General features: G+C 43.9%; 1 protein-coding gene across 21 annotated transcripts in view; it reads right to left on the bottom strand.

The window, feature by feature from the left end:
* TNS1 (tensin 1) overlaps positions 1 to 14,725 on the bottom strand; it is a 432,927-nt gene that overhangs the window by 91,841 nt on the left and 326,361 nt on the right. For all 21 annotated transcript variants that reach the window (XM_053307444.1, XM_053307453.1, XM_053307473.1 and 18 more), the window contains one exon: positions 14,380 to 14,496. In XM_053307444.1, coding sequence (XP_053163419.1) covers positions 14,380 to 14,496 — 117 coding nt within the window. The remainder of the gene's footprint in view (positions 1 to 14,379; positions 14,497 to 14,725) is intronic.

The raw sequence follows: 14,725 nt of genomic DNA, 5'->3' as shown, positions 1-14,725 counted from the left end.
AAAACGTCCTTAAAGTGGCAAGCATATTAAATACTATCAATTTATTGTGGCATTATCTTTCATGAACCAGAGCCCAGTTCATTGGATGTATGAAATGTCAAAAAGGGCTCTAGTCCACAAATGCGTTTCCTGCAATACAACTGTTGCTCCTTAAGGTAACACAGAACTCTTTGACATTTTGCTACAATTGACTAATACAGCTTCTCTCTGGAATACATTTAAATGTACAGTTAATCATCCAAAGGGTGGAGGCAGGTTATAAATAAGCCAGTCTGCAGAATAAAATAAAATAATTTTTAAAATAAGGTTTGTCCGTAGCATTTACATATTAAGTTTGTGGTTAACACCAAGAAGCTGTAGTTACTAGATTAAAATAAAATTTAATTGGCTTTTGTTACATGGTAGCACCATGTTGACGAAGTAGGTTTCCCCCAAAAAGTTTATACCATAATACAACGTGCCACAAAACTATGCTGCTTTTACCGCTAACATGGCTAAATCCCTTTGAAATCTGTGATTAAATAAGGGCATACTAAACATGTGCTATCTGAATACAACACTGGAGGGTCAATGTATAATTTGGGAATCCTAAAATCTTCCATTTAACATGAGAGTTAAGCTGCTTTACATTTTCACTCGTGCCCTAAAAAGAATTGAAATTGCAAGTTAAGGTCCCCATTTTAACTTCCGAACCATATAAGCTGTAAAGACTTTGTACTGTCTGGTATATGACAATTGCTTTAGACATGAGGCTCCATGCACCCACACTTTACCTTGATTAGAGGTGCACCAGGCAGAAATTCATCAGGGGCATTTCTAAGAAGTGATTTGGAAGCTGTACCTGCTAAATATCTGCCTGGCTGCATCCCTCCTCAGCCCAATGTCCAACTGAAAGACCAAGGCAAAGTGTGGGTGAGTGGAGCCTCAGTTTAAAGCCATCATAATATACTAAACTGTAAAGTCTTTACAGCTTACATGGTGCGGAAGTTAAGATGGGCACCTTAACTGGCAATTTCCATTGTTTTTAGTGCACGAGTGAAAATGTAAAGCAGCTTAACTCTCACTTTAAACCAAAGGTTTGTGGATTAGTTAATTTCCAGTGTTTTAAAAAAGAAAATATGATTTGATACAATGAGGAAGAGCTTACCCAAATTACAAGGTAAAGCTTCCTGATGTTGAACACCAAAAACTTTGTAAAAACTTCCACTAAGATAAAGTCACACTTCCCTGCCTGCACCCGAAAAAACACAAGTAAATTAAATTACAGTAGTGGATTCAGTAACAGTAAGTGTGAACCCACCTCAGGATTATTCAGCAGTAAATAAGGACACAACAAGAAGCAGGTAAATTTGTGTTCACTTTAAATCTGTACGTCATTTTTTCCTTTTTCTTAGGAAAAAAACCCACACAAAAACAGTGACAATTAAAAGTAACAAATATTTTAACAACCCTGTCCAAAACTACAGATTATCTTCTCAGAAATTTCCCAAAAACTTCACACTTCTCCTTCTTGATATAATTTCCTTCAGGATGGTATTATCAGCAAAAATAGTGTAAATGTACACAAATGAGGCAGCCATTCACACACACACACGCACACACAGGAGCACACACACAGACATATGCAGAGGCGCACATGCGCACACACAGAGGTGCATACATACACCCACAGAGGCATGCGCACCAACAGACACAGATTCAGGCGCGCACATACACCTCACCTGTTTCAGTGCGCTGTCCTGGCACCTGGCCAGCTGGCATTCCCTGTTGGCTGCCCCGCCCCCAGGGATCAGATGGCCTACATGCATTTGTGGAGTGTGCACATTCAGGGAGGCCATCTGAGCCCTAGGAGGCAGAGGCTGGGGCAGCCGGCAGGTAACACCAGCTTGCCAGACCAGGAGCCGGGGCAAGCAGCAGGTAGGAATGGGTAGCAGGGTCAGGGCAGCAGCGGGCGGCAGTGGTGGCAAGGAGCAGTGGCAGTGGGCAGCGAGGTTGGGGCAAGGAATCAGCTGCCATGTTTATTATGGGTGGCGCTGTGGGCACTGTAACCTCAAACCGGCTACTGCACAGACTCTGTAAGAACTAAAAATGCATTTTTCTGCCTCTTAAAACCCCACTTTGAGAACCAATTGTAAAACAATTGGGTCCCAGGGAGATACACAAAAGGCACTTTTCTGGCATGTAGTCTAAAGGCTGAAACTATGCAAATGGACTACATCATTTAAATAGCACTTCCCAAGTCCGAAAATATGTTGCCAACCCTTTAAACCCCTGTTCAAATGAGAAAAACTTTAAACTGCTCTATCTAAGCCATTTAGCACTCTCCAGATAACTATACCAGCGCTATTGCGCCGGTATCATATTAACTAACTCTACTAGATTGTATTAGGGTTCTGCAGTGTACATGACATGCTACTGTAATGGGAAGGAATACATCTTCCCAAGAAAGAGCATGAAAGCAGTTAGATGGATTTGTGCCCAGCCTCTGTTTTCTGAATCCTCAATGCAACTAAATTAGTTATTTGTCACACAACTGGTATGTTGTTGTTGTTTAGAGCTCCCATAGCCCACTACCATTTTCTAGACTGCCTGCCCCAGTTAGGCTGTTGCCTGGCCAAAGGGAACCTTTAATGAGATACATGCTCACACTGTGACCTCTCTCCCAGAACTCATCTAGGAAGCAAGAAGGCAGGAATTTAATGGGGGGTGGGGTGCAAAGCCAAACAGTGCAGCCTCTGTGGAGAAACTCTCTTTGGGAATGTCACTGGCATTGCCTCCTCCACATGACCAGGCTTGGCATGGCCAAGATGTATTTGAAGAGGAAGTGGGGCAACTTGCCAATGGCACAGTGGAATGAAGATGAGCAGCCCCCTTGAAAGAAAACATAGTTGGAGCTTCGGTTTAGAGGGTGGCATTTCCTAGAGGATGCAAATTCTCAACTGGCATCAGGTACGAACCCTTGACTCTTATTGCTTGCATGACCCAGGATCCTGTTAGTTTGTGTTTGACTTCTGCAAAATGCGGGGGCTTAACAACCAATTCCATATGAATTTTTACTTATCTGACTACTGAAAGTTTTCTGCATTGGTAAAATTCATCCTGCTACATTATACTGACTTTCCATTTCAGAATCTGCAATGGCAGGCAGGGCATCTCCACAGTCATAGTTTTAAAGATACTTTCAAAGGTGAAATCCCTTCGCTCATTGGCTTCTACTACTGTCTGAGCTCTCTACCAGTACACCAGCCGCTGCCTTTATAAGAGTGGAGAAGGGATAAAGGAAGGACTCGTGGCTGAGGGGACAGGGAGGGCCAATACGTTAAGGGGGAGCGGGCATACTTTGCATGCAGAATGGCTCAGCTTCAACCCTGGCCATCTCCAATTAAAAGGATCTTACATAGCAAGTATCAAAAATTTCTGTTCAAGACATGGGAGAGCCATTGCCAATGTGACAGCACTGTGCTAAATGGAGCAACCGTCTGACTCAGTTCAAGGAAGCTTCACTCTGCAAGACTCTGGTTCCAGACAAGGCTGGCACGTACTAGTATACATCTCACCACCTAGAGATGTACATATCGGGGTATCGTATATGATAAATGATGATAAATAATAATATGTAGACAAGGCTGGCATGTACTAGTATCTGTAGCTCACTTGCAAGCTTACCGTTTCCATTCTCCAGAGAAAACAGCTTTGGCCAGAGAGCAGCTTCTGGCTACAGTAAATGTCATGATTTTCACTCCTGCAGAAACATGCTAATTGGTCCCACACCCCAGTCCCAAGGAGTACACAGATGCAGTAAGCTTGGGTAAAAGGGCCAAATTTTATTGATGTGGTACAATCAGTGAACTGTGTGCAGCAGATTCCGCCCCCCTTGCAGTGCGGGTCTAACCAGGCCGGTTTGGGACATTGCTGTTCCTGCCCATGCCCCCAAATGGGCGACACACCCTGACTCAGGACAGAAATGGGATAAGCCCGCTTCATCCCCCTCCTTGTCAACCCGTCAGCATCAGGGCAACTCTTAGGGCTTCACACCCCACAAGCCGCGCAGCCTTTGAGGTGTATGAAATGCTGAAGCAGGTTTTCTGGTGAATCTAAGTCCCTGATCTGCCAAGCTTCTAGGGACCGATTGTCCAATCTACCTTTTCCAAACTCCCCAAGGGTGCTCACCAACCTCAAACCCATGTGCACCTCCACCCAGCCTGCACTGTACCTGCCTGATTAACCTAACTAAGAACTAGGAAACGCAGAAAAGACCTCCCAGCCCGGCCAATATGCCAAGGGGCAAAAATTCCTACTCGGCCCCCAAAAGGACAACCAGCCGAAGCCCATTCTGCGCCGGGGGTGGGGGGAGCCGGCCACGCTGGAAAGGGTAGAGGGAGCAAAGCACTCAAACAGCGTGCAGTCCCCACCCTCTGCCCAACCCCAGCCAATAGGAGGCCTCCTAGGGACTGAGCCAGGGGGTGGGACAAAGGCCCATCCCCAGCACGAGGCTGCAGTCTGGGGGCATTCTGCTTTGGAAAAACCAACACAGGTTCAGATGGGCTGTTCCTTTTCACTCCCCCTCATTTCACTGGTGCATTGAGGAAGATCCAACAGATGCACAGGCAGACTGCCTTTATGGCTTCTGTCCTTCCAATGTACTTGTACACCATGCGAAGGAGTAAGTTACAGACAGGCATGGATGACCTACTCTTGACCACAGGTTCTGTATCTAGATCCTACCTACTTCATTTGTTAACAAGTTAATCATGGATCAAATCCAGACAGAGACTCAGTACCACCAGATCATCTTAGTAAGACAAGAGAGTCATGTTTCACTGACCACCAATCTGCACACTTATCCTGGTATAGGGGAATGTTTCTCTCCCAAATTCATTCAAGGATAGATCATATCTACCACTGAGAACTAAACCCCCATTGCCCACAAAGACCTCATCCCTTGCCATCCCTCTTCTACACAAGTGAGACTTCCGCACGAGAATTTTGGGAATTAAGCTAGTCTGTCCAGTCCTTTGCCTGGCTTCATCAGCCCCATGCCCGCACCTCCTGACCTACACACACATACACTTATTCTTGCCATGCCAAAAATGCTGTATGAAGCTCCTGACCAAAAAAGGCAAGCAAAGCCATAAATAAGGAATATTCTGCTTCCATCCCAGGCCCCTGTCCTTTGCTGACCGTGTTTCCGCTCTCTAGAAGAACTCCTGGTAGGCAGGATTCCAAAGGCTTGGCTATGTTTTTAATTCCTCTTTAGGTTAAATATGCTCAGAGACACATACAAACCCACTGTGTACCAGGCCTCTCCCCACTTTGCTACTATAGCTGCTGCAAACAAACTGAAAGACTATCTGTCTACATTCCTCTTCTATCTCTGCCTCTCCCAGAGTACTTCAGACATTATACAGTGTATGGGGAACAGGAAGCACAAGTGATTCACATTTCCTGTTCTCTGAACTTGCTTGTAGCATCCACAGAGCAACTGTCCTCATCTTTCCTCATGGATGAAGTACAAACTGTTCCCACATCAGAAGCTTGAACATCTGACGTCTCTATGTGTGTATACACACTACACCTGCACTGTCTGCCTTCCCCTGATGTTATTCAGAGCCATCAGAAAACAAAGAAGATTCAGAGCAGTGGGAAATTCCCAGGTGCAACAACAACAATGTCAGTTCAGTAGAGACTTTCTGTAAATTACAGCTGAATTTGCACTGGCAGCTAGCTATGAAATCTGAGGAACTGCCCCATCACAGTGTGGACTAGAAGGATCTTAGGTTAGATAATGAAGGGGGGAAAGTGCATTAATGCTGATTATCCAAAATTCAGTTTCATGAGCAGACATTCCTATAGTAGGGAAGAAGTAGTAGAAGTGTAGTGGTTAGAGTGCTGGACTAGGACCGGGGAGACCCGAGTTCAAATCCCCATTCAGCCATAAAACTAGCTGGGTGACTCTGGGCCAGTCACTTCTCTCTCAGCCTAACCTACTTCACAGGGTTGTTGTGAAAGAGAAACTCAAGTATGTAGTACACCGCTCTGGGCTCCTTGGAGGAAGAGCGGGATATAAATGTAAAAATAATAATAATAATAATAAGTAGTACTCTTACTCATGGGCAAACGTTAAAGGTGAGTATGCTCCTAGTATTTAAGGAGAGGAGAGCTGGTCTTGTGGTAGCAAACATGACTTGTCCCCTTAGCTAAGCAGGGTCCACCCTGGTTGCATATGAATGGGAGACTTGATGTGTGAGCACTGTAAGATATTCCCCTTAAGGGATGGAGCTGCCCTGGGAAGAGCAGAAGGTTTCAAGTTCCCTCCCTGGCATCTCTAAGATAGGGCTGAGAGAGATTCCTGCCTGCAACATTGGAGAAGCCACTGCCAGTCTGTGTAGACAATACTGAGCTAGATGGACCTATGGTCTGACTCAGTATATGGCAGCTTCCTATGTATCTGTTTTCTGAGAAGCCTGTTTAACCAAAGGTTATGAGCAAATAAAGGTATATACTAAATCTGTGTGCAGGTAGTTCTCCCCTTTACCACTAGGTAGCACTAGTCCTGATCCTGTTTCAATGTAATTAACAAGAAGGTAACTTTGTTGTAGGGAAGGAACTTTTGATTGCCCACATCCTTGAGGAATGAGGCAAAAGCTCTCCAACGCTCTGGCTGTGAGGAAGCAAGGGGGAAAGAACAGCCCTAAATAGCAAGTACAGCTGAAAAATGAACCAGGTACTCCTGAATGGATTTCTGGTGCAATTCATTGAGTATTTTCCATGTGGCTGCCATGCAGGGACTCTGGCCAGCAATGAAAGGCTCAGCATTAAATACAATCCCAGCTTCTTTCTCTATAAGTCTTCCGCTTTCTGAAACTACAAGATACATGACAGGTTGGGAGAACCCATACATACCCAAGCTTAAGCATGGACTCCTCTGGGATTTTCACAACCCATCAATTATCATTAAGGTTTCATTCCATGTGGGATCAAGTGCTTTGAATGTTACTGTCTCCAGGAATGGGAACCTCTGCTGACCTTACAAGGAAATGGAATGAGTTCTACATCGAAGACAGGCACTGAAGCTCAAGAACATTCCAGGGTGATGCTGTGGGGCCTATTCAGCACAGATGCATAAAACAGGCCTTGCTGCTTCTCCGCATCTGCAAATTTATAGGTCACATTCATTACTTGGAGGCAATGCATTGTGCATGAAGGGCAGAGAATTCTGTAAAATTAGAAGTGAGCTGTAATCTTCCATAGGACAGGAACTGTTTCTATTAATCTGTGTGCATCTACACATAACATTATCCCAGTAGCTATGTATCTTCGTCCTGACCAATGCTATATTTTATTCAGTAATCCAAAAACTTTCGGTTTAAAATAAGAGTTAAGCTGCTTTACATATTCACTTGTGCCATAAAAAGAATGGAAATTTCAAGCTAATGTGCCCTTCTTAACTTGCACACCATATAACAAACTGAGGCTGAATCCAGATAAGATGGAGATACTTATTGTGTGGGATTGGAACTCAGGAGACGATTTTGATCTGCTGGTTCTGGATGGGGTCACACTTTCCCAGAAGGAACAGGTATGCAGTCTGGGGGTGCTTCTGGACCCAAACCTCTCCCTGGTGTCCCAGGTTGAGGTGGTGGCCAGAGGTGCTTTATCATCAGCATTGGCTGAAACGCCAGCTGCGTCCATTTCTTGAGATGAACAACCCCAAAACGGTGGTACATATGTTGGTAACCTCTCGACTGGATTACTATGTGGGGCTGCTTTTGTACGTAGTCCAGAAACTGCAGTTGGTCCAGAACGCGGCAGCCAGGTTGGTCTCCGGGTCAAATAGAAGAGACCATATTACTCCTGTGTTGAAAGAACTACACTGGCTGCTGATATGTTTCAGGGCAAAATATAATGTGCTGGTTATTACCTATAAAGCCCTAAAGAGCTTAGGCCCTAGGTATTTAAGAGAACGTCTTCTTCATCAGGAGCCCCACCACCTGTTAAGATCATCTTGAGAGGTTTGTCTGCGGTTGCCAGCAACTCGTTTGGCACCTACCCGAGAACGGGCCTTCTCCGTTGCTGCCCCTGGATTTTGGAAGGTGCTCCCTGTTGAAATAAGAGCATCCCCAATTTTATCCTTGAGGATGCTTTCCATCAATTTGCCTGAAATGGATGTTAAGCTAACCAGCCTGTAATTTCCCAGATCACCCCTGGATCTGTTTTTGAAAATGGGTGTTGCATTTGCTACTTTCCAGTCCTCCAGTAGAAGTGTGCACGGACCGGTCCGGGACCATACAAAAGGCCACTGGACCGGTCCAGAATTCGGCCGGTTCGGCGGGGGCGGGGAGTTTGTCTTTAAGGCGGGGTAGTACTCCCCCCCCCGCTCTTCCTCCTCCGGCGCTGGACTTTCCAAAAACGTTCTTGGGGTGGCAGAGTTCCTCCCCGCCGCCCCTGCCCCCATCGTTGTCTTCAAAGAGTTAACAAGTAGAAAAAGCTGGCGCCACACATGTGCCCTTTGCGGCGTGCATGCTTGTCTCCGCCGCTGGTGCGTGCACTGATTTCTGATTCTGCAGGGATAAGTTATATATTTTAGCAAGGAGGACACTTGGATGGATGGCATTCGGCCCTGGTGATTTGTTAGTTTTCAGTTTTTCCAGACAGTTTAGAACACCATCTCTCGTCACTTCTATCTAACTCAGTTCTTCAGCCTCCATCCCTGAAAAGCCTGTTTCAGGAACAGGTATATGCTCAGTATCCTCTGCCATGAAGACGGATGCAAAAAATTCATTTAGCTTCTCTGCAACCTCCATATCCTCCTTAATAATCCCTTTCACTCCCTCATTGTCTAATGGTCCAACCGTCTCCCTGGCAGGTTTCCGGCTTCTGATGTATTTAAAGAAGTTTTTGTTATTCCCCTTGATACTTTTAGCTAAATGTTCCTCAAACTCTCTTTTTGCCTCCCTTTTTGTCACCTTGCATTTCTTTTGCCAGAGTTTGTGTTCCTTTCTGTTCTCTTCATTTGGACAGTCCTCCCAATTTCAGAAGGAAGTCTTCTTCCCTTTTATGGCTTCTTTGACTGTACCTGTTAGCCATGCTGGCATCCTCCTGGACTTAGTGGTACCTTTCCTCCTTTGGGGTATACAATCTAACTAGGCTTCTAGTATTGTGGTTTTGAGTAAACTCCATGCACTCTGGAGCGAAGTGACTCTCCTGATTTTCCCTTTCAGCTTTCTTTTCACCATACTCTTCATTCTGGAGAAGTTTCCTCTTCTGAAATTCAAAATGTCTGTGTTAGACTTCCTTGGTGAATCTCTCCCTGCATGTATGCTGAATTTGATCGTGCTATGGTCACTGTTCCCTAAAGGGTCAATGACACTGATATCATGCATCAGGTCCTGGGTGCCACTCAGAATTAAGTCCAAGGTCGCCTTCTCTCTGGTTGGTTTCAAGACCAACTGTTCTAGGGCACAGTCATTTAGCGTATCTAGATATTTTACCTCTTTGTCCTGACCTGACTGTGAATTTACCCAGTCTATGTGTGGGTAATTGAAATCACCCATAATTACAGCCCTGCCTCTCCTTGATGCCTCCCTGATTTCCTCCTGCAACTCCCAGTCACTGTCAGCATTTTGATCCGGAGGGCGATACGTCCCCAGTAGCACATTTCCTTTCAGGCCTTCTATTGTCACCCACAGGGTTTCTGTGGAGGACTCCAGTCCACCTAGGTTTTCCAACTTGTTAGACTCTATCCCTTCTTTAACATACAGTGCTACTCCACCTCCAAGGCACCTCTCCCTGTCTTTTCTATAGAGTTTATATCCAGGGAGAACAGTGTCCCACTGGTTCTCACTGTTCCACCATGTTTCTTTTATGCCCACTATATCTATTTCTGCATTAGCAACCAAGCACTCCAGCTCACCTATCTTGGCTCGGAGGCATCTGGCATTGGCATATAAGCAGCTATGCGCTGAATCTCTTCCCTGGTGTCTGCTATCTTTCTTTTGACTCTTTGACCAACTGACACAGACTCCTGTCTGCTCTTTATGTGGTTCTCCTCTGTCCCCTTCTGTTTTATCTGAATCCTTTGCACCCTCGCACTTTAAAGGATGGCTTCTGCCAAACCGGATACTGACCAGCTCCCCTCAGCTATTCCCCAGGCATCATTTTAAAAGCTTCTCTGCAGCCTTCTTGATTTTAATCCCCAGAAGTCTGGTTCCATCTTGGTCCAAGTGTTGCCCGTCCCTTTTGTACAGGCCTTGCTTGCCCCAAAATGTATCCCAGTGCCTAACAAATCTAAACCCCTTCTCCCTTAAATATACTGGAGCTACTGCACCTGTATAATAAAGTTGCCAGAAGTCAAGGCTCTGTTTTTCTCGGTTCTACAAAATCAAAAAGCTAAAGGAAGACGACTGAGCTGCTTCTGAGAAATCCCTTGTTTCCCACATGAATAACACCATAGTGTGCCGTTGTGCCTACAATGAGGAGGGAAGGGCAGTTCAGAATGACTAGAAGCTTGAGATCTGAATGCTACTAGCTCCACTGGGTCCCAGACAATTCTGCAGTTGTTGCTTGCTTGGTAATTTCTGAGGTAACAAGCAGAAGTCAGAATCAAAACATTACATCTAGAAAAGCAGCTAGTCTAGTTTTTAGGTAATCTAGCAGAATCCTGAGTACCTATAATCCCTGTTACACCCTAGCCTTCATCAACTGTATATACCACAGAATCTAGAAATTACCAAATCAAAAGAATGAATAAGAGAGCTATTGAGTGAAATGTAACCAGAATGGTCAAGCAAGAAAGCCATAATAAATAGTACAGAGGAAAACAAAACTATTCCAGATTCTCCCAGTCAAACAGAGTTGAGGAGTGAAGAGAATTCTCTACTCACATATATGATGCCTGGATAAACGTAATGGAACCCAATACAGTTATTCCTAATGTTGTAGGGTTGCCCTGCCACATGTATGGAGTTCCCGTCCTGATTCATTTCGGTCTAGAAATGTGATCTACATGTGCATCTTTTCTGAACCCAGATTAGCTGCCCCCACTGTAATTAATGGAGATGGGCATGCAGGGGCTTTGCATGAAAATACTATCCATCCACTAAGCATTCAAGAAGAAAATGTCCTTGTTGGTCCAGCACTTCTGCAAACCATAATGGTACTCTCTAAAGCCTCAAAAGGAAGGCAACTGGCACACACGCGCAAAGCCAAGCACATGCATTGATGTTTCAAACCATTTTCATTGTAAACCGCCCAGAGACGCAAGTTTTGGGTGGTATAGAAATATTTTTAATTAATTAATTAATGCATACAACTGTGGGGTGAAAAAATGCATCCTGAGCCAATACAAAACATTCCATTTTGCAACCATCTTCCAGCTCAGTTGGTAATTGTGGTGATAATATGACATTCAGAGTACAGTATTCTGATCCACTATTCATAATACTCCTCTACATTATTATGGCTTTTAACAATCATTCATTAACAACAATAATTTTAATAGTACTTTGTTCAAAGGGCTTTCAACATTTATCGTGTTTGCCTTTTTAATGTTTTATCTCCCTCATGGTACATATGTTTTTGTTTTCACCAAAATGCAATTTCTTTTCAACTCTTTTAGGAAACAGGACATGTGAAAGAGGCAAAGGAGATCTAGAACTGTTTCAGACATAACACTGCAGCATGATCAAGTCTGGTCCCACGTGATACCCTTGAGGCTTGTGAGTGAGCACTCTCCCTTTCCTATGCCCACGTTGAGTGTCTACTTTTGATTTAAATTCGAACAGACCAAGACTGGTTGTGACATACACATCAAACTCAATGTATTCTTAACCCACTTATTTGAAATAAACTGCAGTCTGTAACTCACTACAAATCTTGTGTACAGATCACATTTTTATTTCAAATAAAAGGGTTAGAATTCCACCCCAGAAATAACAGCACAAGCCAAAAGACGACAAAATTTGAAGTTCTGGTTTTGGAAGCCCCAGACTCCCTTAAAGGTGTGGTTTCAAATTTATATGAGTTGATCATAAACCACACATATAACCCACTACCAGCCTTCAAGCGTCTTGGGAAAATGACTTCCAACAGGAAATCAAAGACCAGGAGTGGCTGAACATATGGAAATGAAAGCCAGTTACTTTCTCCTCAGCCCAAATTAGCAGAACTTTCTTAAAGTTTTTCATCAATGGTACCTGACCCCAGTAAAATTAGCACACATCCATAAAGATGTTCTCCACTTTGCTGGAGTGGTTGTAGGATGAAGGGAACCTATTTTCATGTTTGGTGGACCTGCCCCAGGGTCTTACACTTTTGGAAAGAGGTATTCACAGAGATGAGTATGTTCACAAATCCTGTTTTTGATTATATGTATATATTTTATTTTATTGCATAATTTATGTTTAACTGTTCTGTTTTATCTTGCTTTGGGGGGGGATGTGTTTAATAAATTTCATGTTATTAAAAAAATAAGGTTAGAATAAACTGAAATGGGTCAGTTTGGATGTTCTGTCCTATCTCGGTTTATGTTTTAGCCTAAATCAGAAGTAGATGTCCACACAGGCATGAAAACACTGGATACATGCACTCCCTAGCCTAGTTTATATGTGTTTTTTACTATACCATCTTAAAGTCAAATAACAAAATGGCTGACTAGGCTTCTTCTGGGTGAGCTAAACACAGGCTAAACCATACTCATGCCAAAGTCCCTCGCTAGATGATTCCGCACCCCCACTCTTTCTGCTACAATGCAATCCCATTTATACAATAAAGACTTATACTGTAGATCATGAGTTAGGCCCAATAAAGACTTAATACTGTTCCAGCTGAAAGCTAGTAAGCTAAACTCTGCCTTGCTTTTGCCCATTCAAATATAAACCCTGATGGATTGCCATATAAGAGACTGGTCATGAAAACCACCTGTTCTAGCAGCAGAACTGATGAGCTCACTCAAAGCATCTGGTTCGCCCATCACATACCAAGGCCTGCATGCCCATTTTCTTCTCTCTATAGGGATCCAGATGTTACTCCATGCCAGCTTTCCCGAACCTTCCTCTGAAGCAAAGATGAGAGGGAAGTGACTACAATCCAGCCAGCTGAGCAGCCGGGGCTCGCTTCATCGGAAGCTGAGGCATCCTGTATCTTTTGAACCTGTCACTCCATTTGCCCTCTGTGCTTTATCATACACATCACTCCGGCACTTTGCAAACATTTGACTCATGCCATCTGTTTTCCAGGCAGGACCTGTTTGCAGCCTGTGACCTTCAGGCTGTCCAGAAAAAACACCTGTTCCCACCTCTCCCCATTCCTCTTCATGTGCTGGCTCTGAAGCAGGCTGTGACAGAGTACGTATGTGGGCACGGACTGACCATGACTTAACAACTGAAAATGAAGGCAAATAAAATACGGTTGCCACATGCTGCCTGACCTCAGTTGATATTGGTGTACTCAAAGGTTGCATCTGCAGTGGAAGCAAATAACAAATGATCTCAAGCCAAGTTCTTTCTTCTGGGCTCAGAGATCAAGGCAAGGAGCTCTTTAATTCTAAGGTGCATTTGCAGGGATTTTTGCATTCCCCATTGCTTTTTTATAAATCAAACCAATCTCAGCCCACTAAAAAAACTTTCACATGACACACACTTTTTGAGCCTCTATTGTGTGAATAATGTTAATGTGGGACAGAAAGTAAGAAAGGGGCATCTTAATTCTGACCAGTATAGGTTTTGTATTCATACTGCAAGATACTTTAAGCCCTATGAAGGCACTAAATCACATAACTCTTTCAGTGTTGGCTGAAACACTTGGTTTACACTAAGGGAGCTAGAATAAGCCCCCTTCCTTTAGTGGCTATGCCAAACTGACAGCAAAACTGTGACTCACTGGGGACTTAATGTGAATGTAGGTGGTTTGTAAGAATTGTTGTGCATGGTCTGCACAGCGGTTTATTTATGGAAACCACTACCCAATTTCCAAAATGTGTTTTAGAGGATTTCTACCAAAAAAGGCCTTTGTACAACTAAACCAAAATCTTTCATCCCCAAATATCTAAAAGACTGAGATTTGCTAAGATCCTGAGTACATCCTCGTTAGCCCTCTTTGCTGAATAGTAATTGAAGGCAGCAGGACGCATAGACAGCTCCTGAGGTAGCAAGATATGATGGAATTACAGAGGGAATACAAAATATCTGGATCATAAAACTGAAAAGTATGTCGTCGATATATGCCCTATGAAATCCAGAGACTAGAAGATTGTCCCCAGCCATATCCTTCATTATACTCTGGAAATGCTTGCTTTCAAAGAACTGGTATTTATCAAATGACACACAAAGAGTGCCTGTTCTTAGAAGCTGGATGATATGCATGAGAGACTTGGCCACCTACCCTCCATGCTGTCTTCATGGTGCATGTTGAAATTTTCATAGGAATCCCAGCGGATGAGTGGATCTGAAGTGTTGTAGTCCACAGAGACACTGGGACCATTCTCCAGATGTTCCATGCCTATGAAGCAAGGACAGCATGATTTCAGCAACAGAGCTAGGCCAGATCTCACTCAGGAGCTCAGTCATGGAATGAAGCAGTAATATGAGAAAGGAAACAAAATGACAGTTGAAAAGACAGAGGAAAAGAAATGAAAGAGAACTTGGACATGGACTTCAGTATAATGGATGACAGACAGGGTCAGTGCAAGATGGGCCAGCAAAGTTCCCTGTAACAGGGATTCCCATAT

This window comes from Hemicordylus capensis, chromosome 1 (assembly GCF_027244095.1).
Source record: "Hemicordylus capensis ecotype Gifberg chromosome 1, rHemCap1.1.pri, whole genome shotgun sequence".
Taxonomy (NCBI): domain Eukaryota; kingdom Metazoa; phylum Chordata; class Lepidosauria; order Squamata; family Cordylidae; genus Hemicordylus; species Hemicordylus capensis.
This window is presented reverse-complemented; position numbering and strand designations above follow the sequence as displayed.